The sequence below is a fragment of the Trematomus bernacchii genome, unplaced genomic scaffold (assembly GCF_902827165.1).
Source record: "Trematomus bernacchii unplaced genomic scaffold, fTreBer1.1, whole genome shotgun sequence".
Classification (NCBI taxonomy): domain Eukaryota; kingdom Metazoa; phylum Chordata; class Actinopteri; order Perciformes; family Nototheniidae; genus Trematomus; species Trematomus bernacchii.
The window spans coordinates 6,882,808-6,907,091 of NW_022987564.1; the positions used below are offsets into that span (position 1 = coordinate 6,882,808).

General features: G+C 42.4%; 1 protein-coding gene across 1 annotated transcript in view; it reads right to left on the reverse strand.

Moving 5' to 3' along the window:
- Positions 1-24,284, reverse strand: part of gabbr2 (gamma-aminobutyric acid (GABA) B receptor, 2) — a 160,321-nt gene that overhangs the window by 29,718 nt on the left and 106,319 nt on the right. The window contains exons 9-13 of the mRNA XM_034124262.1: positions 23,304-23,384; positions 21,672-21,822; positions 21,275-21,407; positions 20,166-20,273; positions 16,618-16,740 (exon numbers count right to left, since the gene is read on the reverse strand). Coding sequence (XP_033980153.1) covers positions 16,618-16,740; positions 20,166-20,273; positions 21,275-21,407; positions 21,672-21,822; positions 23,304-23,384 — 596 coding nt within the window. The remainder of the gene's footprint in view (positions 1-16,617; positions 16,741-20,165; positions 20,274-21,274; positions 21,408-21,671; positions 21,823-23,303; positions 23,385-24,284) is intronic.

A 24,284-nucleotide genomic window follows, 5' to 3' on the forward strand; every position in this document is an offset into this window, starting at 1 on the left:
ATTGAAACTTTCTTCCAGTCATGTTAAAAAGAGGAAAGTATCCAAAGAAAGTGTCTATTCAGAAAGGGTCTCGTGCCCTGTTGTGTTCAGATTTTTAGCAAAAAACATGTGACTTTTAAGGGCTTTTGAAGGGCTGGACCTTCAGACAAACTGTGTAGTCTGTGGACTGTGGCATGAGTGGTTTTCCAAAAATGTTTTCAATGCATCAAATCAGCCAACATTGTCATTATCTGATGCACGCCATCTCACAGTCAATTTTCACAAGCCTCTTATTCTGTTTTGAACACATATAAAGCAATCAAGTCATGGGCATTTCGCTGGCGCTTACAATCATGCATGCCATTATTTTTCTGATTCGTGTCATGTGCAATCTAGATCCATTACAGTGCCTCATGCAAATCTCAGGGATAAAGGGTATAGTATGCATGATAATTACAGGTGTTGCAGACAGACAGCAGCTCAGTATTAGTGAGCGGAGATGTTTTTTATTTTTTATTTGAAGGTCCAAAAATAAATAAATGGATACTACATCTTCAAAACAGTAACTCTGATAATTTTGACGGGGATATTATTTTTAAACTTTGAGCTCCTTGCCGACCTACTGTGAAAATTAACCACACTGTTTTTACAGAGTAGACCTCCTCGTAATGAGTTAACTTAACTCCATGTGTAAAATTGCTGGATTGATTCTTTAAAACTGGAGTAAGACGATAAGGGAGAGAGTAAACTCCAGGAAAGCAGAGTAATAATGTCTCTGATGTCCCGGCCACATGGAGCTGGCAGTGTGACAGAGAGATTATTATACCGTCAGATGGTCAGATGGTCAGATGGTGGTTGTTTTCGAGACTCAGCTGGTTAAGTTTGGCCATCGGGATCATCACCAGGTGCTGCCTGGTCCTCCCTGGGCACGGACCCACCATTGGAGGGCACTGCAGGGTCGGTGCAGCGCCTGGCAGGCAAGGTTGTGACGAGAATCATTTTTGGAAACATAGGAAAATAAATTGCGGGATGCTGCCAGATTTAGATCCTATCTGAGTTATTTTTGAATGAAAGAAAGGCATAAGAGCGAAAGAACAAAAGAAAATTGAACAAGCGTCCAAAGAAGAAATGAAAACAGGAAGAAAGGAAAGAAAAAGGCATGAGTACACAGTCTGTGGGCTTTGCTGTTTGAGTGCGTGTCCTTGAATTCATTTAGTCCAAAATGCAAGAATAGAATTTCTACTCTGATTGAGGCAGATTAATTAAAAACCAAAGCCTTGTTAATTACACCCAGCTATCTGAGACAGATGAGCCCTCTGAAGCGGTGCCTGTCCCTCTCTGTGATGCTCACCTCAGCTCCTTTGGCGTTGGGCCACTTTACTTTCAGCTCCTCTGTCTTTGTACATTTTTTATATCTGGGATAAAAGTTCACAATGTAGATAACACCATCAGCCCTTCTTTGCTCTGTTTAGGGCATGCCCTTGTCACTGAATATTTGTACCGTTGGTTAAGGTTGTACACCTTTTTTTTAAATGTCTTAACCACATTAGATATGCTGTAAGCGGCATAATGCAAATGACTTTAGGGCTGAGTTGGGACCGCTCTGCAACAAAATGCTCCTACTCCCTCACTGCCACTTCTCATTTCTTTCCTTATATAGGTGTAATTAAGAACAGCGAATACATCTCTCTCTCTCTCACTATCCTGCTCTCTCTCATCTCTTGTCTCTCCATTTCTCTGCCAACTTATCGATCCCCCAATCCAATCAGGCTCTTGAGGCTATACGTGAATCTCCTTCTGAGGACATGGCGGCACATTTAATCTGAGCACAAATCAATAGCAGTGTGTCTTGTGAAGGAATGCAAAGTGTATATGTAATTATGTACTGAAAATCATTTTCTGTATGAATACTGTATGTACAAAGAGGTTGTAAATGAAGCTTACAAAAAGGATGCATGTGAAGTGATTATAATGCAGGATGGAGCAGAGACTCTGCCTGTGTAGCGCCTTCAATTAGCCTGCAGGGCATAATAAAGAGAGCCATAGCATATTACCTGTTTAACTGTGATATTATCTAATCTAGAAAAGATACATCTGAAGAAGACATACTATACTGTAAAGATGGGATGATGCAGATAACAGGATGCAGCTTTTCCATGGGTGCTTGCAACCTGACACCTCACTGCAGATACACTGCTCCCCACAGTGTATAAGGAATGCTGCACTGCTGTTATGGCTATTTTTGAAACTGCAGGGAAACTCTTCAGCCCATTATATACACACAGTATATAATATACTGTATATGCTGGTGTCAGATGGAACCCAATATTGCTGTTTCGCTCCTTCTTTGCACTCAGTCACACAACACTATCTCCTAGAGTTGCAGCACACAAGAGATGCTGTCACTAAAAGAACATTGTTTTACCTCTCTGCATCAGATTACATCACAGTGATGAACACGGGCACAGTGAGGCACGCATGGAGAACTGAAGCTTACATTGAATCACAGAGACACATGTAAGTGCAGGCTAGGAAAATGAAAGACAGGTGTATAAATGGACAACAGCACACATACAAACACACACATAGTGATTTGGTGAAGGGCAGTGAAGCAGTCGATGCTGCACAGTGTGTCAGTAAGGTTAATTACCGGACAGATGGCTGTCAGTGACGTTGGGTGGGTGTGGGTGTCATGCCTGAAAGATAACGACACCTCTTCTGTAATGTGTAAACATACATAAGTAATGCATTTACATAGGCGGGTGATAAGCAAATGTGCACACACACACACACACACACACACACACACACACACACACACATAGGCAAACTGACTGTCAATCAGCAGATTGTGCTTGGAGCATGCAGGATCTCTTCACTGCTATCTCATCATCTCCCAGCTATTTTCTTCTTGTCCGCCATGGCTTCTTCTTGCTCTATCTCTCTTCCTATTTTCTCCTAACACCTCTTCTGCGTCGCTGCTCTCTCACTCTCTCGCAGTGACACATCTCACTATTCAAATCTCACGCAGAGAGCGCCTGCCTCGCTGCAGCTGATAATGTGCAATGCGCCACAGAGAAGCAATCAGACAATTTAGCGCAGACATAAAACAAGCAGTTGACACATGACAGGTACGTGTTTGTCAACCTGCTACAGTTGCTCTATTCCATTGGGACATGCACACAGTAAAGGAAATTCCAAAAGCATTCAGGCTTAAGTTATAGCATTGTGCAACGTTAAATAAAGCAGCGATGGATGGCTGGGACGGTGCGCTTCTTTTTTTGTTTGCCTAGAGATTATGCTCACAAGGATCACTTGATCTGTGATGTGTAGCTTTGGCAACAACTTTGATGTTCATTTTGCAAGATGCTAAATGCGTCTGACCTCAATGAGGACACCTCCCTGATGCCGCTTCTATATTAAACTCAGGAGGTAAGATTAACGATAAAAAAAGACGCCATGTAGCCTTGAAAGAGGCAATAGCCAAGATCAGTAGACTTGGTATAGTTCAAGTACTGCCATATGGTTTATATCACCCCCCCCTCCCGTGATGCACTTTCTGGGAGTATTGATCCAGGACACTCATAATCTCCCCGTGCTCTTTGTGTTTCCGGAGGTTTGCGGATGGCAGAGGTTGTTGAAGACACCGAGGGGCAGGGAGAAATGAGAGAGAGCTGAAACCTGGCCCAAGGACAGCCTGTTACTCACTGGAGTGTAAAGTGGATCGCAAAAAGGACATTTATTGGTACATTAGAAAATGATAACTATCAGTTGCATTACAATGATTTTGAGTGCAGATATCTCGTCAGCAATAGCTTATTAAAAGAGGTCAGTAGTGAAATATCTCTCTGAGCTATTTAAGGCTGAGACTATAAATTACTGAGTATTGATGGCTTAATTTACCTAATTTATCCTGTGTGGCTGTTGTCCATTAAGGATGCCACACATCATATTACCACGTCATCCGAACCATTTCCCCCTCAAATGTTTTGTTCCAATAACCTACACCCCCATTTAACTTAAAGAGAATTATGCAATAGGTATGCTTTAACTGCCACTCGGGCTTGGCTTTAAAAAAAGGCGCATGCTAAGATCAAAGTAAGCGGAGAAATTCACAAGGATCAAATTCAATCTCACCGTTCTCCACTCGCAATGCCAAAATAACTCCTCTGGGCTCTTTGAAGAGTCGACTTTGGAAATGACAGGACACAAAATCACAGGTTGGAAGAGCAGGACAGAAGGTTTTAGACAGAAGTGAAATCCCACGCACACAGACATCACTCTGAGAGGTCCGAACACATCTGTCACAACATCACAGGCAGATGAGAGAACGGCAGATTATTTACTGCATATACCAAATAAAAACTGAGTCAAATTGTAAACCTGCAGAAGAGAAATCTCCCTCAGGGTGACATACATTGTCATTTGTGTGACACACCAAAAATATGAGAGTGCTTCCACCTGTAGTGACTGCATGATCATATAAACTGTCCACACAGCATGTTTTTCTTTCTAGAATCGCTGCTATTAATCATGTAATGTAATACTTGCATAACATTATCGGCAAATTCTGGGCTATTTCTTTCATACACAGCATACTTTCCATAAACACAAGATCCCCGCCTACACAGACTCATGTCAACATGTCTTAACACCTGTAAGAACAAACACAAACAACAACAGTTTGTTTGATTCAACTATGTGTTAGGGGCAGGAATGGGACTAGCGTAGAGCCGGCTGGTTGCCGCGGCGTTGGGTTTAATTATCTGACCTTCCTGTCCCACTGGCTCACAGGCTCCCTGCCGGTGGCAAGTGCTAATCAATGTCACCCTCGGCAGTGTGATGATAAGTAGCCATGACACCCCCTATTCTCCCCTCTCCCCCTCTGTCTCTCATCAAATAAATTCAGCTTCATCTCTCCTAACGTCTCTATCCCAGCAGGGAGAGCTGCTGCTGGATGCTGACACTTTTCTCCTTTTTTGTCTCCTCTCTATCTCTCTGTTTTTAGCCGTGTCCTCCCTTCTTTTTACCTCTGCCCTTTCTTCACCTCTCTTCTTGCTTTTCTTCCTCTCGTCTCTCTGTCTCCCTCGAGTCTCCTTGAGTCCCCTATCATTCTGTCCTCCTACCTTCAGCCCTCTGTACTGTTAGTGTAAAGTCTGCAGTGTGCCGAAGGCTCAAGGTCTTGTGTAAAAGAACTCTTCCACTTAGCTGAATGTATTTGTATTCCTGGGCTGATAGTGCTGAGGCAGCGTTGGGACTTTGTTCAAGCGGAAGCAAAGTGCTCTCATCTCCCCATCGCTGGGCGACCTTGGTGGTCTCCTATGCCTGACTCCTAGGAGCAGTGTAGTGGCTTTAATGTGTTTATGTGTGAAACTGTGTGGTACAGTATCAGTGATTAACCTTTGTCTAATTGACCCCTCCCCTCACACAAAGCCATTGAGGCACCAGAGTCTCTCAGTGGGGCCTCCTCGTCCTTGAGGTGAACACAGCTCTGCAGAGGCTGTGCACTGTGGATGCGACGTGAGTGAAAGGAAAGTAATCGAAGTTTAAAAAAATAGATCTGTCAATAACATAGTCCTCATCTCACACATCTGCTCATTTATTCATGAATCTGTCACTGTGGTTTGGCATTTAAATCATATTCTAGCTGAACATACAAGACAACACTGTCTTGTTAAACATAATCACAAGCTTAATTAAATAGCTGTTTAGTGTGAAATCACTGAGCTACTCATGTTGTTTTGGTATAATGCAGTGATTGAGCGGCAAGCACACTGCCAAATACGAGGAAGGGTAGAAACTCTGTAGAAAATTACTATAAAAGGCAGTTAATACACTTTAGCTGTGTATCTTTTACCTATCAAAGGTACAAAGTTCTTTCCTATAGTAAAAGACACACATCTGTGCCAAGTCAGTCAGCAGTAAAGTAAGTCAAGGTGTCACATTATCGAGGCTCCTGGGTGGTGCAAAATACAAAGCAATCCTCCAGCTGGTTCAATCTCTGGCAGCATAACTCTCAGCTTGGCCAAGTGCTGCATGGCAAGCCAGCAAAGGTCATATAGTATGCTTGGCCCAGCACTAGTGACAACTCTATTGGTTGGTCTTCCTATCCTGTTTCATGCTGTCAGCGCGGGGTGAGGCTGCAATAAGGGCTGTGGTAGGTCCTTGTTCCAAATAAGTAGAGAAAGTGTAAACAGACATTTTTTTTTTTTGGTGAAAAAGGGAAATAATTCTCCAAATGTCGGTGCACAGTGTTAAGTTAAGTTAAAAAGCCTTAACCATAGATGCTACAGGATTAAACACTGGATCTTGTTCTGTAGTTTTAATATGTTTGCCACTATGATAAAGTACCTTAAATAGTTTTCTGCAACTTTTGTTCTTCAACAAAGAGTGCCTTAACCTTTTTGGAAAATGTATTTCCTTTTTTATAGACATTGGTAACGCCTGTTTAGTGTCACATAGCCGTCTGAGCCAAGAAGCTTATATACGCGTGCTTTAACAAAGGTGAACATTGTAATGAGGAGAAAATTATTTATTATATATGTAAAGGGAAATGTAATGTTCTTGTATAGCCTGAAACGTGTTCTTGTTCTACTTTCTTTCTTTCTAAAAGTGTTATTGTAGCCCATTGAAGGATATAATAGCAGTGAGCTATCCTTCATTGTTCCATAATGTTCCATAAAGACAGAGATGAAAGAAATACTGTAATACAGAATATTTGAAAGAAGGTTAAATGAAAAGAATCAAATAAATCCCCAATGAGCTGCAGGGCTGCTCAGGGAGAAGCACTTGTTAGGAATGAGTTGATTGGGTATTTGGTCGGGCTAACGTTCGAGTTCAAGGGTTGCTGACTCATACTTTCTTATCCAGACAAACGGCTTTCTGAATGATAACAAGGTTAACCATGGTCAAACGGATGGAGGGGATGAACAATTGTGAGAAACATTTGTGTCTAAGTGTACCTCATCATCACCTCACTGCCTCTGGGACCACCACCACCACCACCACCACCACCACCACCACCACCATCATCATCATTGTCATCATCATCACATACAGAATCATTGCCATCATCAGGAGCTGCATTACTATCTAGAGTCTCTAACTAATCATGTCTCTGCCCCGTGGCCAGATGGGATAGAGCTGCCTTTCCTGTGTGTGTGTGTGTGTGTGTGTGTGTGTGTGTGTGTGTGTGTGTGTGTGTGTGTGTGTGTGTCTAGGCCTGTGTGTCTAGGCCTGTGTGTCTAGGCCTGTGTGTGTGTGTGTGCTATTGAGCCATAATGGAATCCTCAGGGCTGTGGATGAGCAGAGGAGGGGGAACATTGATGGATGTGTCTGGTCACTGATGGAGGGTGTCTCTGGTATGAAAGAGAGAAAAAGGGGGGGGGGGGGGGGAGATGGAAAGAGTGTAAGAGGCTAAATGAACGGAAGGAAGAAATGTGAGAAGAGACAGGAAGCAAAGGAACGGGGAGAACAGAAAGCTAGACGGCATTTTATTCATACAAATGAAAGAAAGGAGGGGATGGATAGCATGGCAAAGTTTATGTTTGTTTGAGTGAGATACAAGCAACACAAGATATTATAATGACAAGATGCTGTGTGTGTGTGTGTGTGTGTGTGTGTGTGTGTGTGTGTGTGTGTGTGTGTGTGTGTGTGTGTGTGTGTGTGTGTGTGTGTGTGTGTGTGTGTGTGTGTACATATAAATACACACTACAGTATCCACTCACAGTGTACCTGTACACTGGATAAAGCCTTAGCTATAACAGTGAGAACTCTTGACACCACTTTTCATTTGGAAGACTTCTAATTGGTCAATTGCATACCCCTCATGCTCAATCAGCTGTTGCCTAGCAACTGCAGTTCAGGGCAGCAGTTGGAGAGGAGCAGGGAAAAGAGGGCCGGGCAAAAAGTGAGAGGAGAGAACAAGAGAGGTGCAGGTGATGGTGGCGGTCGAGGGTGATTTAGAGAAAGAGAGGAAGAAAGATATACACAGAGGTGAAATCAGAGAGGGATGGAGAGAGAAATCACACAGCACATACAGATGGAGAGAAAGTAAAAGGGGTAAGAAATGCCACCCAATTCTATTTTCGACAGATTCTCTTGAACAGGCTCAGCCATGCACAACCACATGTCCAATTTACCAGCTTGAGTGTCAATGAACAGAGCACCTCTGAATCAGTCCGAGTGCTTTCTTGCATGATTCACTGATAACGCTGTGAGCTTACACAAACCCAACACTGTTGTCCCTCACAAGACAAATACCAGAGCAGCGCCGGAGCATCGCAAGAAACACACTGGGTAAATAATCTCCAAAATGATAGAATCCTGTGTAAACTGAATCCTGTGTTGACATGGCTAGTAATACAGGTTGGCTTTATCTTTCCCTCCCAAAAATAGATAGAGGCTTAGATAGAGAGAACAAAAAACACAACAAACTTTTCAACTTTAGTGTGCGCGTTGGTTGAGCAATTTCAGGGGCACTGACGACCTTCAAATATAGAAACAGCCCTGATGTTGATCTCAACTTTGATTTGGCAGATATTTGATAGAGTTTTTAAGAAGCCTTTCACAATCCTGACCATCAGCAAATTATTTTAACAATCTGTATTGAACTGATTTGAAGTGGCCATTTCTAGAAGGAGGTGTCTCAAATTGTCTAGGTGCTTTGATGTGACGGTTCCCTCAACCATATTTGTACTTCTTCTAAATGATTTGCCAGTGTTACTAAGAAATAACAAAGAAAGATTATATTCCTTAGTTGATCTGCTGCTAAGGAAATCATTTTGAATTGGATTTGAGTTCTGTCTAACCTGGTTGTTATAAAGCTGGATCTCTGCACTGAAGAAATTATGAACGATAGTGCTGAATTTGAAATTAACACAATTCAAACTCTTGAAAAATAATTCTTATGTGTAACATAATGCATAATCTTTACAGCTGTTAGCAACAAAGTACAGATAACAACATATCCAGCTTCTATTTTCATCATTTCGCAATGCAGCACTCGTTATAGGTTGAGGTTTTTGTCCTTTCAGGTGCGGTTGTAGTCGTGAGTCCTACTATTCACTGGGCAATGTAAAAGTGGGCAAGACTATAAACAGAAGCGTATCCCCGAAGGTACAACCTGCGACACACTTATTTAGACTACCTTGGAGGAGAGGCCAGCGTCAGAGCACCATGCTGCTCTGAGCCCAACACAAAGTAGAACCCTGCACAACATGGGAGGAAATGTCTTTGAAGAAATACGATTGCTAAAGACTCTGATCTTGGTTTCTAATTTGAAGTTGTAATATTGAGGCGGTGGTGAGGTGTCATATCGTCAAGATAATTAGAAATGAGCCCTCTATTGATGGGGTTTTCTAGATTAGGAGAGTGTGGTTAACAATGCAATTACCTACAGTAGAGACACATGTTTTTGCATTCACAACAACACTCGAACTTGCAGTCTGATAATGCAACACATGTAGTAACAATACCCTAATATAACAGTAACAATGCCTGACCACACTTTTGCGAAAGACAAGCTGTGAGACGCTGATGCAGCCATACAAATTACTAACAATGTGTGAGCTCTTTGTGCCGTCCCCCTTTTGTTCTCTCCCTCACTTTCTCCCTTTTTTCTTGTAGAGGTGGTCGATGAGAAAAGGCCTAGGTGGGTGGTAGTTATCCCTTAATGACCCAGTTTACTTTGAAAGGGCATCGATCTCAGCCAGAGCTTTACTCAATGCTAACAGAGAAGCCTGAAAGCTCATCTTAGCACCATGTAAGCACTGTAGTTGCTACATTAATAATTATACAAATGACATTGAGGTTTATTCTATAAAATACATTCTTTATAATTCTCAGTTTAAGTCATATCACAATTTGTCTACGGCAGTGTGAATATGATTAGTCTCGGATAAATCTCTGCGTAACTCAATTCAGACCTTGCTTATAGTCTACACAAATCTAAGGGAAAACACTGGGGTGAAGTAAATGTATATGTATTTATTTTCCATAGAATACCATCTATGTATTAATTTACATATATCATAGTTTTGAGAATGAAAAGCCAATTGGATTGAATGAAATGTAAACAGGACTATCCTCTCCGCCTGCTTTCACAGAGCAGGCTGAGTATCGTGTCCTTCAGACGGCATTCACACAATCAACAGTTGACTGGGACTGCAGAGGAGGACCTGTGAGAGAGTGCAGGAGGAGGAGGGGGGGGGGCACAACACCGTGGGCAGGTGTGTGTGTGTGTGTGTGTGTGTGTGTGTGTGTAACTGCAGTGATAAAAGGATTATACAGGAGTGTATGCATTTAATGTGCCAGAACACTACAATCACATGGAATTTACTTTACTGTTGACCATCTTCAAGGCATACCAATGTATTTTCCTCACCAATCTGCAGTCACGAGTTTCACTTAATTTCCATTTAGCATAAACATCAAGTTGTTGTGTCTGTAAACCTGCAGTGCGGAACATTTGACGACCCTTGCTCAAGTTCTTCGCCTAAAGTTGAGCCACCCCCAGGAGCCCTTGGATCACTTTCTATTTATGACTTTAATTTCTTAATGCCAGGCTTTTCTTTAACCTAAAGCATCGACTCCAGAAACCTTTCATAGGTTTTTCTGTCGAGCTACACATTAAAATGCATGAATACAGACTGGGGCTTATTAAGTTGTGTCATAATTGCATTATCATTTCATTGTAATAATGCAGTGTTTTCAAACATTCGGTGCATTGAGGTGCTTGGAGGATATACCAACATCTGAGATAGAAAAATGACGAGCTGTTTTGTAGGAGATTCAGAGCGCAAGCAAAACGAAAGCTAGAAAAAGGGTCAATGTTCATTTGGTATATGTGTATTATATATGTTGCTGTTGAGTCTTAGCAATATTCTCCCAAAAGCTCATGAACACCTGAAGAGGTTTCCAAAACAAAATGTCCGACAGCTGAGTAAAGCCAGTGGCTTAAAAGAAATAAAAGTGATACAAGTAATTTAAAGGTACATAAATGTTGCTGTAAACATGCAATAACATACAAAAACAATTGGTAAAAGTTATTTTGTATCATCTCTGACCTCTGTACATGACCTCGACCCACATAGTCCCAGTGGAGGACACTCGCTGTCAGACACTCTCGTCATCTGTCCTGCTAGAGGAACTTTTCTGGCACAGGTCTCAGCCCCTTTGGCCGCACTTGCCATTTCCCCTAACTTACCCTCCGAGCTCCCAACCTTGGCTGAACTGAAGACACGACTAGGTTTCTATCCGTCCCTTTGAAGGGGTGCCATTAAAAACGGAAAATTGATAAGAGCAAGAGATGTTGAATTAAGAGAAAACTGGTTAGTGTGAAGAAAAGAAACACCAGGTTAGCATAAAGTGAGAAAGAGAAGGAATAAAATGGAAAGAAAAAGTTTCAGGTCAGCCTGAATCTTGACCGGCACTGCTGCAACAACCTTGCTTTAGATTTTTCTCAGCTTTTTCAGTGCTCTCCCTTGTGGTATGAGCTGGCCAAATGAGGAGAAGCAGGAGAGGGATAGAGCGAGATAGGAGCCGGCGGTATGGATAGGAGGATGCTAACATGATTCCGATGGAGGAACGTCACACAGAGGGACAGCGGAAATGAAATGAAAAGATGGCAATGGGGGCAGAGCAAGAAAGAGAGAGGCACAGTAAGCAAATAAGCAAAAGAAAACACAGTAAATAAAAGAGAGGGGATTAAATGTGAGAAAACCGTGTGCCTGGGGAAACAGCAGAGTGTGTTAGCAACTCTGTGAGAGGAGTCTGGGAAAATCAGCATGAGAAGTGAGAAGAGGAAGATGGACAGACAATACTTGTAAAGGAAAGATTTAAGCACCATCAACAGTCAAAATAAACATGTGAGTGTTTCAATGTGATCTTAGCATTGCCATTCAAGATGGGTTTTCATCCCTCAGTTAAACTATGGCTTCTAAAGCCAACATTTCACCATCAGCTCAAAAAGACGGACATCATACATTGGCTTGCTACTGCAGCAATACGATACTGGGAACAAATGCGTGCATTGCTGAAGCACTTTCATAAAACTCCCCATCTCCCTCCCTCTCTTTCCCTTTCTCTCTCTCCTTGCCTTACTGCGTTCAGGTGGGGACAGCTGAGGCAGGGGAGCAGAGGGAAACCTCTGCTGGAGCTCCTTAACCTCTGAATGGAAATAATAACGCATCGATGTGTGTACATTTCAGCGTATTGTCGAGCCCAGCGCATGTTTGTTTAGATGTTTAAAACATTCTCTGCATATGTCGCCATCTTATAGTGGGTGCCCTGACACGCTATTTTAGTCTCATGGATCAACAGTGCGGCTCTCTGCGTTATGGATGTCAGAAACCATGGCCGTTGCCATGGTGATGCCACACTGCAATATAAGCCTGCCCGCCTGCCGATGCTTGCAGCAGCGGAGCTGGGAAAGACGACAGTGGAAGAGGGGTGGGGGGGACAGACTAGAGTAGAGGGGTCTGCGGCAGGATCCACCAGAATGCTAATCATCCTTTCTCGACAGTTTGTCCTTCATTATGCAGGAGACAATGCCCCGGACAACAAAAAGGGCGTTAATGTGTACATAAACACACAGGCAAACGTACGTAAGCGTATATCCATGCATGAGTGGGCACATACCCTCCACATGTATATACCGGCTGGAATATACCAACAAGGTCATATGGATGAATAGACTAAGAAATAAACCATCCATGCACACTTTCATGCCTCAACACATTTATATACATTGACACTGTAACATGTGTCAGTACTGCAATGCTTAATCTAATGGCAACCAGCAGCCTATACCCTGCTGCTGACACATCCACGCCCTTAACAAATGCTCAATTATTAACGAGACACAAAATGGATCTAATTGCTCACTGCAGCCCAACGTTTCCATCAGCATTCCTGCAACGTTCCCCGGAGCAGTTGGAGTTATTGCTGTATAAGAAAGCTCTCTGGGAAAAAATACACTGATATGCACAATATTTTCCGTACTGCTGGGATTTATGGTCGGAACAGTGTAAAGTATCAGGGGGAGAAAGTGGAATTGCAATTACAATGGTGGCCAAGTTGACTTTAATCTTATCAGCATTTTTATTGAATTCAGCGTATAAGGTTGTGTCTTATGTACAGTGCATATTGAAGTGCAGATCAGAGGCCGGGCTTAGTTTAAAGAGGTTGGGGACAGTGTCAAGGTCACAAGTCATTTCTGGTGAAGGCGTATCATCTGCATAGTGTAATTAAAATGATACTCTGGGGTCACACCATTCTCATTTAAGAGTCTCAAAGACTTAACTCCCGACATGATCTCTGGCCTTTCTTTACTTTTATTTGGGAGGGCATTAAACCAGTCATGTTTTATAAAGAATTCCACAAGGATCTATGGTCAGCCTCTTCACAGTTTCATCTTCTTGTTAATGCTAATAAAGGATGCAAAGGGGATGCCCTAGTTTTGCTAATGGTAGCTCATTAAGCTTAGCTTGCTGGATTCAGAGCAGTGGGTTCACCCCCGGTGATGCAGAGTATCTACTTTGTCCATGGTTTCTGCTGGGTAATTATTGGCAATACAGCATGAGCAAGATACTTTAACACTCAATCTCAACTATATCCATTTACCTACTTACAATATTTGGAAGTATCCGACAGCACCACAGGGAATAGACTGTACCCTAGTGTGAGTACCCTTGTTGGTCGTGGTCCATAATAGCGAAACCCTCTTGTGTGAGGGTTCAAACAACACATCTGGAGGACTAGCAAGCACTGTGACAGTGACAGTTTAATAATACCACGTTGTCATACTGCATACCCTTGGGTACAGCAGGTAGTTACAGCGCTGTGATCCCAAGGCCAATGTTATTCCCAGTGCTCCACAGTGGGAAAAGGATTGGGAGGAGGCGAGATTCCGCAATGACAGACAGACAGAAAGAGAACGAGAAAGAAAACACAGACAGGGAAGTCACAGGGGAAGAGAGGCCTAGCATGAGGTGAGAGCTCACAGGAAACTTGGTAACTAATGGTCCTTCTCCTCGCGCCAATTACAGAGCTAGTCTCCCTAGCTCCTGGGCTCTATGGAGACCATCCAACATGGCCCCATTCCTCACCCACTCAACCAATCCCCATTCCTGATCTTTCAGAACGGAAATAGCACCGATAGTGTTAAAACACAAGGGGTGTGTTGATGTGGGCATGTTGCTTGCGGATAGAAAATGAAATATGATCCAGTTTGTCGCCCTTGCTGTACCTCAGCAGCAGCCTCATTGAAATGAATGAGGTTTTGTTATTTAATACAGCGATAATGTCCAAAAAGCGGCCTAACTTTACAAAAAGTGTTTTCTCCATAAATTGCCTTATGTTGTTTATAACCATAATTTGTTCTACATTTTTTATTTCCCTTCTCTCAGCCTAACCCACTGTCCATGTTTTTAGGATGCCATATGGTTTGTGGTCCCACCTGACAAGCCTGGAGCCCCAGAGGAGCCCCAGAGGAGCCCCAGGCTGCCTCTCCTACAGCCGAGGCCCCAGGGTCCACTGCTGCTGGTGCAGGAAATCTGGCAGGCTGGGCAGGCATGTGGAGCCTCAGCCCAGGCGTGCAGATCCTCGACCCCTGGGGGACGCAGACTCCTACACTGAGTGGGTAATATATTCACAACTCTCCCCTGGCCGGGGGCTTAGAGTCTGAGAATACTCCACGAGGACCTGACTGCATACACTGACAACATTCACAAATGAATATGTTAAGCAAGGCTTTGCTACACCCTTTAGGCAGGCTTAAATATATAAGTGGCTATCATCACAAAGGAAATACGGCTTTGTCTAGAGTTGTACAAATGTGCTAAGTATACCTTCAGAGCACGCCATAAGGAGCACGAGAATGTAAATAAGTCTGGCAAGATATCATTAATCTCTTCACTAGTTTCTTCCTCAGACATCTCCCAAAGGAATCTTTTCATCAAGTACTAAGAGAAAAAATAACCTCAGAAAAGCTGACCTACTCACAGAACTCTTAGATGAGCACTATTTGTCACTTCATGGGGTACTCATTTAATTGAAAACACGTAAAACTCAAGAGTGGGTGCCAGACAGGGTTAGCCACCTTTCTATCCCCCGCAGGACCTTGGCAACATCCAAGCAACAAGATGAAAACCCATTCAACGCAATCAAAAGAAGTCTCCATAAGAATCCAACATTAGACTCTGCCATTCACTGCAGTGACGCTTTGGTAACCTCTGGCTCAGTGGAATTAGACCAATGCAGTCGATTACTGAGGACAGTGGTCTCTGGGAGCCAGTTAAGAGTTTACAGAAAGATGTATAGGGGACTTAAAAGATAACTCATTAGGGAAAATGTCTCCACTTGGCAGTATCCATAGTGTGAGGTCTTCAAAGAAAGACGATTTAATCTCGGCTGCAGTGGAATAATTGCTCCTGCTTGTCAGTTGTTAGAAGCTACAGTAAAGTAATCTCTCCTGTAACATCGAAATGTTTGTTAGCCCATAATGGGAAAAATTGAATATATAATAAACAGGTTTGAAAGCAAAACCTACCCGAAGCCTCAACATGAAATTAGATAACACATTATTGTCGTCTCTTGAATTGTTTTGTTTCAACATATTCAGATACAGCTCAGTGTCACAAACGGATACATTGAAATACCAATTGTACAGTATCCCTTATACAGCTCTACTGTATAACCCATTTTACCATTACAACCTAATGCGAGCACATCTTTTTGTGTAATTGTATAGATTGGGTAAGAAATGTGTTCTTCAGCCTCTTATGCTTAACCAGAGGAACACTGAACCATCTGTTTAACGGCATGAGCAGAGATTCTTAAAAACAAGACAAAAAAAGACCACGTTCATACGTAGCTGTTTATGCAGCTCAAAATCTTCCTGACTCAAGCATTTAGCCCTGTGTCTTAGTTTTAAGCTGTACAGAAAGACAGCGTTAAGTGAAACAGTGAAGCCATACTGCATACTATTTAAAATCAAAGACATATGATTATAAATAATAACAAAAAAATCTGCCACTTTACTTAAAGTGACTAATCCTTTGAGAAAAATAAATATGCAGTTGTGCCTTTCTAATTTAAACTCTGCATTCCCTTAATACCACTGGCGGTTATATGCTAATATGTCATGCCTAAAACACATTTCACACATCATCAGCCACTCATGCCAGAAATACAGTATGTTCATTTTAGCCAATTGGGTGCACAGCTAGACTAATCCTCAAATAATCTACTCTAACCAATCACAGGAAAGCAGAGTTAATTTCTACTCCGCACCATGCCACCTCTCCAGCAAGGAGAAAGTGATGCCAAGTGCCTCTTTTCCAACCGGTCCTGCCAAAGTCTGACATCCAAGCTGGCAAATGTCCGGCCATGGGACGAGCGCAGGAGGCAGCGATGGCTCACATCCTGACCCAAAAATAACAAGCACAACAAAGATGCTCGCGATACAGCCCAAGGCGGACATTTTGTTTGCCTAAACTCCAAACACACATGCATTTTCAGCAATAATCGGTGTCACCGGGTGTCATCTCCCAGCTGGAAAAAATCATGTATCAACATAAACAAAACCGCAATCAAGCGCAAGTTTAAATGAGATGTGAAAAACAAATGCACACTGACCTCCAAGCTGTACTCCTCCACAGTCCTCTTAAGCGGGTCCACAATCTGCCAGCAAATGAGGATGCATAAGTCGATGAGCAGCATCCCGCCAACGATGATCAACAACTTCTGGTCCTTTATGATCTGGAGGGGGAGGGGGGGAGATAAGATGCTTGCATTAGCCCAACAACAAACACCTGCTTGTGTTAGTAATTGCATGTGTTTGTTGAGCCATTTCAAACAACATTTCTTATTGACCAGTGTAATTATGTGATTCTCATCCCATCTCAGGACCCAGCGCCCTGCTGGTTTCATCCTAACATCTAATCAGGGACTGATTACAATGTGTTTATCTGCAATTAACCACCTACAAGGATGGGAAACCAGCCAAACTGAATGTCCAAAAGACCAAAACCTGGTTCAGAATTTGATGATGAAGCTCTTTAAAGCTGGCTACACACCAACCCGATTTTGGGAGTCAGAGGCCGTCAGAGGCAGTCGGGCATTCGCGGCGCCCTACTCAGGTTGGTGTGTCCCGCACTGTCGTCTCTTTACGGCACCTTTTCACACCTCCCGCGGCCTGGTCAGAGAAAGTCGGCCCAAGCAATCACTCTGATTGGCTGTTCACACTACCGCTGCCTGCTGGTAAGGACAGTTATTGCCACTCGTCGACTGAAGTATTTGCGGTGTGTTCGTAGGCGGGCGGCGTAGGCGGGCGGCGTAGGCGGGCGGCGTAGCCGACGCAGGCGACGTAGCTGTCAGGACGCCTTCGGTACGCGTTCTTTGGTCTCAGGTGGGTGTGTAGCGGCCTTAACACAGTGTTACATGTTGGCCAAGGATTAAGAACCCCTGGTAAACATTCAACGTGTCAAAAAACTATGGCAGAAAGCCAACGCTGTTTACCACTAAAGCTCCTCTTTTGTACCATGAACTTTGGAGGGATGAAAGCCATGACCTGTTTGTGATCTTTATTTATAATAGTGTTTGACTGTCTGGAACAGCAGATGAAAGCAAAGGTCAGGGAACACAGGCTGGGCTGTTTGGAGAGTATCACATAGCCCAGATGCAACACAGTGGTCTCACTCAGGACTCCATCCGCTGGTGGGCTCAGGATGAGATGCATAGGGGGGTTGTTTTTTGATGTGGTGTCTTTTGATGGTGTTGACATTGAACAAATACTGGCAGGGCAAGGCGAGAGACATTCCTGGTAGAAATACTGCAATGTTTGCAAATAGTTTAGATGAGGATAGAAGCGGAGCAGGACACATGGCTGCTTCAGGCCAATGACCAACATATTCTACACCAAGATGGACACCAATAAAAAAAAATCCTGTTTATTTTGAAATACTTCTGGTCAAGTCTGGCTGAAAATACTAATATTATAATATTCTAACAAGTAAATAGTTGTAACAAAGACATGCAAGATGTGTGATATTTAAGGGATTCAAAACAAATATAAAAGCTTTAGAACACCATCTGCTCAACTCTGAAATGAAAGGCTGCCAACTGAGTGTGTTAGACAAACTACCTAATGACTCTAAATGATATATAGTGTTATGAACTGTTTTATTTTCCTATGGGATATTAGCACTCATCATACCAGTTGGGTTTGAACAGTTTCATGTCTGATGACTTTGATCCATAAAATACCAAATGAGTGAAAAAAACGTTAAATGTGCACATGACCCTGACAGGACTGAGAAATAAAACATTGACATGAGTGTTTCTATTCCTGCCACTAAGCAAGATCCATCCAGTCTCCATGAGGTGGGGTTCAAAGCTCTGAAAAACTGATAGTATACCTTACGTTTTGGGTACAATTTTCAGGGTCATGAATCCACATTCAGGCTTAACTTCATGTAAGTTATAGTAGTTGAGCAACAAAATAAAAAAGCTAATTGGTGTGTTTGTTTAGCTTTGACCTATGCCTGTCTCTGTGTGTGAACTCAGCAATATGTCACTAAGGAGTACTCAGTAAATTACAGAGATAGGCAGACTGACAAATAGCTGCTGCAGAGGCCTGAGGGTAACGGTTCGGTTTTGAAAGTGCGTACGTTCGACTGTCTGTGATGTGTGTTTGTGTGCGTGTGTGTGTATTTGTAGAGGGAGGACATTGATTGACAGCCCCCCCGAACAACACTGTCTTCGTCACTGAGCTCTTTAAGAAGTGAAGGAGTGCCGGCCGCAGACCGCCGAGTGGAACCTGGGCCGGGGGAAGCAGTGAGGGATGCAGTTGCAGCCCCTATGTTTGAAGAAAAATATGGCTAACACTTGTGCTCTTTCCCCCTCCCCTGACAGCGCTTGACAGAGATTTCAGGGCACAAACAGCAACTATCACTCTACTGAAGCCAAAGCACCTGCACTCCATCAGTGTGGAGGAAGTGCGATGCGTGTGTGTCCTGCAAACAGACCCGGGCCATGAACCAACAGAGAATGCATCTTGAGGTTTAAAGGCTGAAGTGTGCAGTAGGGTAAATACTGCTTTTGAAGAAACATTGGTTTTGTCTCTGTTAGCAAAGGGGGGAAAGGGAACTGAGCAGACGTAACTGTGTAAATGAAGGATAAGGACTACGCTACTGCTGGGAGAAGCATAACTGTTATACAGGCCAGGTCTAATGTGTCATTATTTTATTTGAAAGAAATGTATGATCTTGGGTCCCCCAGATTGCTGATTTGTCTATACTCTTTGTCTTTTAACCTGTCATCTAGATTATTTGTACCTCCATATATCCTTTGCCCTCTTTTCCAACTTACTCTTTTTACTTTTTATAGTGTTCAACCTACTTTCTTTGCCATTTGTGCCACATTGTTTGTCTTGTCCCGCCCTGCTTTGCCTCCCTCCGTCTGTCTCCCCACCCTCCCTTCTGCCATTACTTCCCCGCATCCCTCCACCCCTCTTTCCTCCCTCTCTTCCGGCTCTCTCTCTCTCTCTCTCTCTGGCAGGCCACCCACACTTCCTCCAACATGCAAGAGGGTTAGAGAGAGAGAGAGAGGAAGAGAGATGAAAAGACAGGGAGAGCTAGATCTATAAATATAAAAAGGCCAAGCACTGTTACAACAATCAGTAAGCTCGACACCCGTTTATATATAGGCCAGTGAAACAGATTCTGTCAGATGTTTGAAAAGCCATTTGTATTTCTGAATCAATTTTTTTTTTCACAGAGAAGATTCTAAAAGCAGGTGCCAGCGGCTGCCAGTCTTTCACAGCGTTTGTTAAAAGCACAAGTGTGAGTACAAGCACCCACACACCAGTGTTGGGCTTCCATAAGGCATGTGAAGCTTCCTAGATGAGACATGTCTACGTGTTATATGACCAAGTAATTATCCTTTCCAACAGATGAATAATCAAAGTATAAACGGTTCAGAAACAGATTTAATCAGTATTCACATGTATGTACCAGTAGTAGCATTACACGTAGACAGCTTGTTTGGGAAGTAGCCCATTTCTCATCAAATTACTAATATTTATGCCGTGTAATTTAAGCAGTCAAATTTAATATAATCAAATCTTACTGCTATAAATAACATTTCTCTGAGTTCATTATATAATATTATATATAATTCAATACCTTCTTCTTCATCTTCACATTCTTGAAAATGGCGTGCACCCTCCACGTCTTGGCAAACATGGCGCCAAAAGCTGTCGTGTATCCGACGATGAGGATCCATGTCCGCACCTATAAGAACAGCAGAAACACACATAATCATGTGATGTCTTAAAGTGTTGATCAAGGCTTAAAACAACATCTGATCTGACAGGTATTTGCATTTCTCTGAAGAAGTTAATTCAAAATAGCATTGTAAAGTGTTCTAAAAATAAGTCGCTGTCAGATTTATTTTTATTCTCCCGGTGTGGAGCTGTGGGAGAGCGTCCTGGACCAGCTGTCCCACTCCTGAGAGCATTTCATCTTAATGAGAAACAAAAAGTAGACCTTTTACTGCTTTAGCACAAGGGACACTGCTGACGTGTTCTCAAAGCTTAGAATTGGAATAAAGTCTTTGAACTCCTAAAATAGCTATAGCATGTGTCTGTATACTGGGTGTGTTTGACTGCTGCATGTGTATTTGTGTGAGCCCCTTCTGCACCGCACATACTTTAAACCCTTTACACATTTACACCTGGCTCTCTTCACCTGCCATTCTCTAAATAAATAATAAAGCCGAACAGGGACAATGCTCTGGGTAAAGAAGACAGAAAAAAACAATTACACCATCTATTCTCAGGGAGACCAGCACGTATTGATTGGTGGTGAATGGATCAACCTCTGTGGTCCTCTGCAGCGCGTCTGAAGTGACACGCTCTGTTTCGGCTCTGCAGCAAAGCTTCAGCCAGGTGGTGGCAGCTGGAGACGTGCCCTGCCTAACATTACGCTGGTGTGCATGTCTGTGTTACTCTCTGTGTGTGTGTGGGGGAGTGGCATCTCAGTGGAAACCGCTTATCACTGTAATCAAAACTCTTTAATTAATCCAGCATCTACATAGTCACATAGTAATGCTACCTGGGGGGAGACACTTAATGTGTCCCATATAGCTAGAGAGAGGGAGAGATTCAATCAGTTATCTCTTTGAGTTAGTCACATGTTATAATAGGATTCTCCATATTTCAGCTATTGTAATTACGGAGAGTCAACCCTAACTTCCTTATTTTATGTTTTAGTAAAGTGTTGAGCTAACTCACAGTGCAGAGGGTCTCAAACTCTTTGTCCGAGACAAAACCTCCATCCAGGCCAAACAGGAAGATGGAGGCGTAGGAGAGCATTCCTCCGAGGATGATCAGGTTGTTCATGTAGGGACTGGACATCTTGATTAGTCTGGAAGAGAAGATTATATCAGAATAGATTCAAATATAATTTATCTGTGGATGAGAGAATGATAATGTGCCTGCAGACAGTTTAAGGTTAATCATCATTATTTCACTTTATTACCATTAAATCTCTCCTTTTTCTCTTTACCTCATTTACCTTATCGCTGCACTGTACTTTTATCTATTTCACCCTCACAAGCTAGCCTTCATCCTACCCCTCCCTCCATCCTCCTACTCACAAAGCCGCGCTCCATCAATGGCGAGTGCTCACCTGTGGTTGCGGTTCTTGATGTTGAAGAACAGGAAGGCCCCCGCCATGAGCATGCCCAGTATGGTGATGGTGGACAGGATGCTGTAGAGCGGCACGTTGATGTGGCGCCGCTGCAGACGCACAAACGTACGGTCCTTGGGAGGCTCCACGCCTAACAGGAAAGGAAGGGATTAAAAAAAGATTTTGTTAAAAGGCCATCTTCAAAAAATGTGTGAGTCTAAATCAGGGGTGTCCAAACTTCCAGAAAAATATACGAAGGGCTGGGTCACTCATTAGAGGTGAGGTATATTGCCTCATAAGTTCAGTTGGAAGATGGAAAAATCAATCTAATGTAGGTAAATTATTCTTTACACTTGAAAATGCTGTTAGAAAAAAACTGCCTAAATCACAGCTCTCCATAGGGTTTCATTTATTTTGTTAGCAGCTCATTCCTTAAAACAGAAGCTTCAGATTCCTTATAATAAGAGGACATATGAAGGGTATATTTCAAGGTTGTTATGCACATTTGTTATTGGGCTTTTTCTTATCAACTTAGATTTGTTAGAACATGTTTTCAACTTGAATTGACTGAATTTATTTGAACATTGGGATTATATATATATTTGAACATATATATTTAAGAAGTACAATATATATTATAAGACAAGGAGAAGTTTATCATATTTAATTCATTGTACTTTTTGAATTTTCTGAGGGCCATAGTTTGGACACCCCTGGTCATCTCAAATGTTTCATGGTATATCATCATGTCTACAATTCCAGAGTATTAGTACAACAGTGGTTTTCTAGATATTTTTCGAATTTTTCCATTTAGGTTACTCCCTTCATACAAAATGGTTTCTCTTCAACCACAAAAAAGTGTCAATGGAGCAGACCTCCAGCTATTTGAGACCAATTTCCTGGTCCTCAGTTTCCCCCAGTTGAGTGCATGTATCTCGATGCACCACAGTCAAGTTATTGCGGTTAGACACTGCACTTTCTTATCTTTTGCTCTATTTTTCTCCCACCAGTCGGCCAATCGATCGCACTGGCATCATCTTACACAGCTCCACTTACTGTGGTCAGGGAAGTGGAAACAAGCGTCTCAGATGTTACTGTCCTAGAGTTTCTTTATGTGGACGAGAAGATGGAGAAGTAGGAGAGTGGTGAGGGGGGAGGTGAGGGGGGAGGGGGGGCAATAGCCAGGGGGATCGAACAAATTATAAAGTATGTCAACACAAGCAAACGCGGGATGGCTGAAAAATGGACGAGTAAATAATTTAGCTGGCGGATGAAAGTTGAGAGTAAAGGAGAGACTGAGTGGTGGTCGTGTCGGAGTGTGTCTGAGTGTGTTTGCTGGAGGGAGCAGGTGAAGGACAGATGAGAGAGCCGAGGTGGTAAGTGATGGGCCTTTAACATACATATAAACACACATTAGATGCATTCAGGACACAGTTTTCTTTATGGGGCCTTTAACATACATATAAACACACATTAGATGCATTCAGGACACAGTTTTCTTTATGGGGCCTATAACATACATATAAACACACATTAGATGCATTCAGGACACAGTTTTCTTCTTCAGTGAGTTTTTCGTCCCTGAGTCATACACAAAAGCGTCAACACACAGATATTCAGCCTTCTTCATACCTTGGAACCTAATAGAGTTGTTGATGAGGTCAAGCACATCAGCAATGGCGTTGTATTCTCCCACCTTCACCTCCCTGCCCTCTGTAAGAAAACACAAACAAACACACACATTAGAATAAATACATGTTTTTAAACCGTGCAAACTCCTTCTCTTTTATGCTTTTGAAACTGCCTTTGAAGTCATCCATGTTAAGCCATCAGAGGCAGAGTAGGGTGGGTCATGATTTGCCATAGTAGCAGAGTGTGTATTTCTGGAGAACATTTATTTGGAACATGGTTATTGATATTTGATATATTGAAATATATATTTGAGATGTTTCCCTTATTACCACATGAGTTATGTGAAATGTTTAATATTGCAACGATAATGCTAAAACATTGTTCACTTATACAAAGAAGAGTTCATAAAATGGCTTTAAATGAACAAGTGAATCTTATTCAAACTCATATTGGACACACAGTAAAGAATGGACACTTTAAGCAGAACAGTCTGGCACGGTCTTCAAATAAAGCTTCGAATATCAGGCACATTTTCCAAAACCCATTAGTAATATAACAAATGATCCCTAACATAGAATTTTAATGCACTCAGCTAGATTATTTTTTTTTGTAGCTTGAATGGTATTCCTGTTTTTTTACAGCCTTAATAATCAGTTTATTTTACCTCAAGGACATCTTAAGGGCAATAAAGACTCAAAATCATAGAAAAACAAGCTAACAGATAAAGACATTGGAGAAAATCAATTGAGCAAGGGTAAACTGGAATTGCACACTATGAGAAAAATGTCCAACTCGTATAGAAGGAAACAATGCATACATGCAATCAGAAGTCTGTATTGATATTGCAATATATATTGACTTTAGCATGTTTTAGATACAGTCGTGGGATTTTACTCTGCAGTATCCGCATCTTGCAAACCTCACTGTCTCTGTGGAGATCAGATGAAACACAAATATTTCAGGATTTAGTGTTTCCTCCTT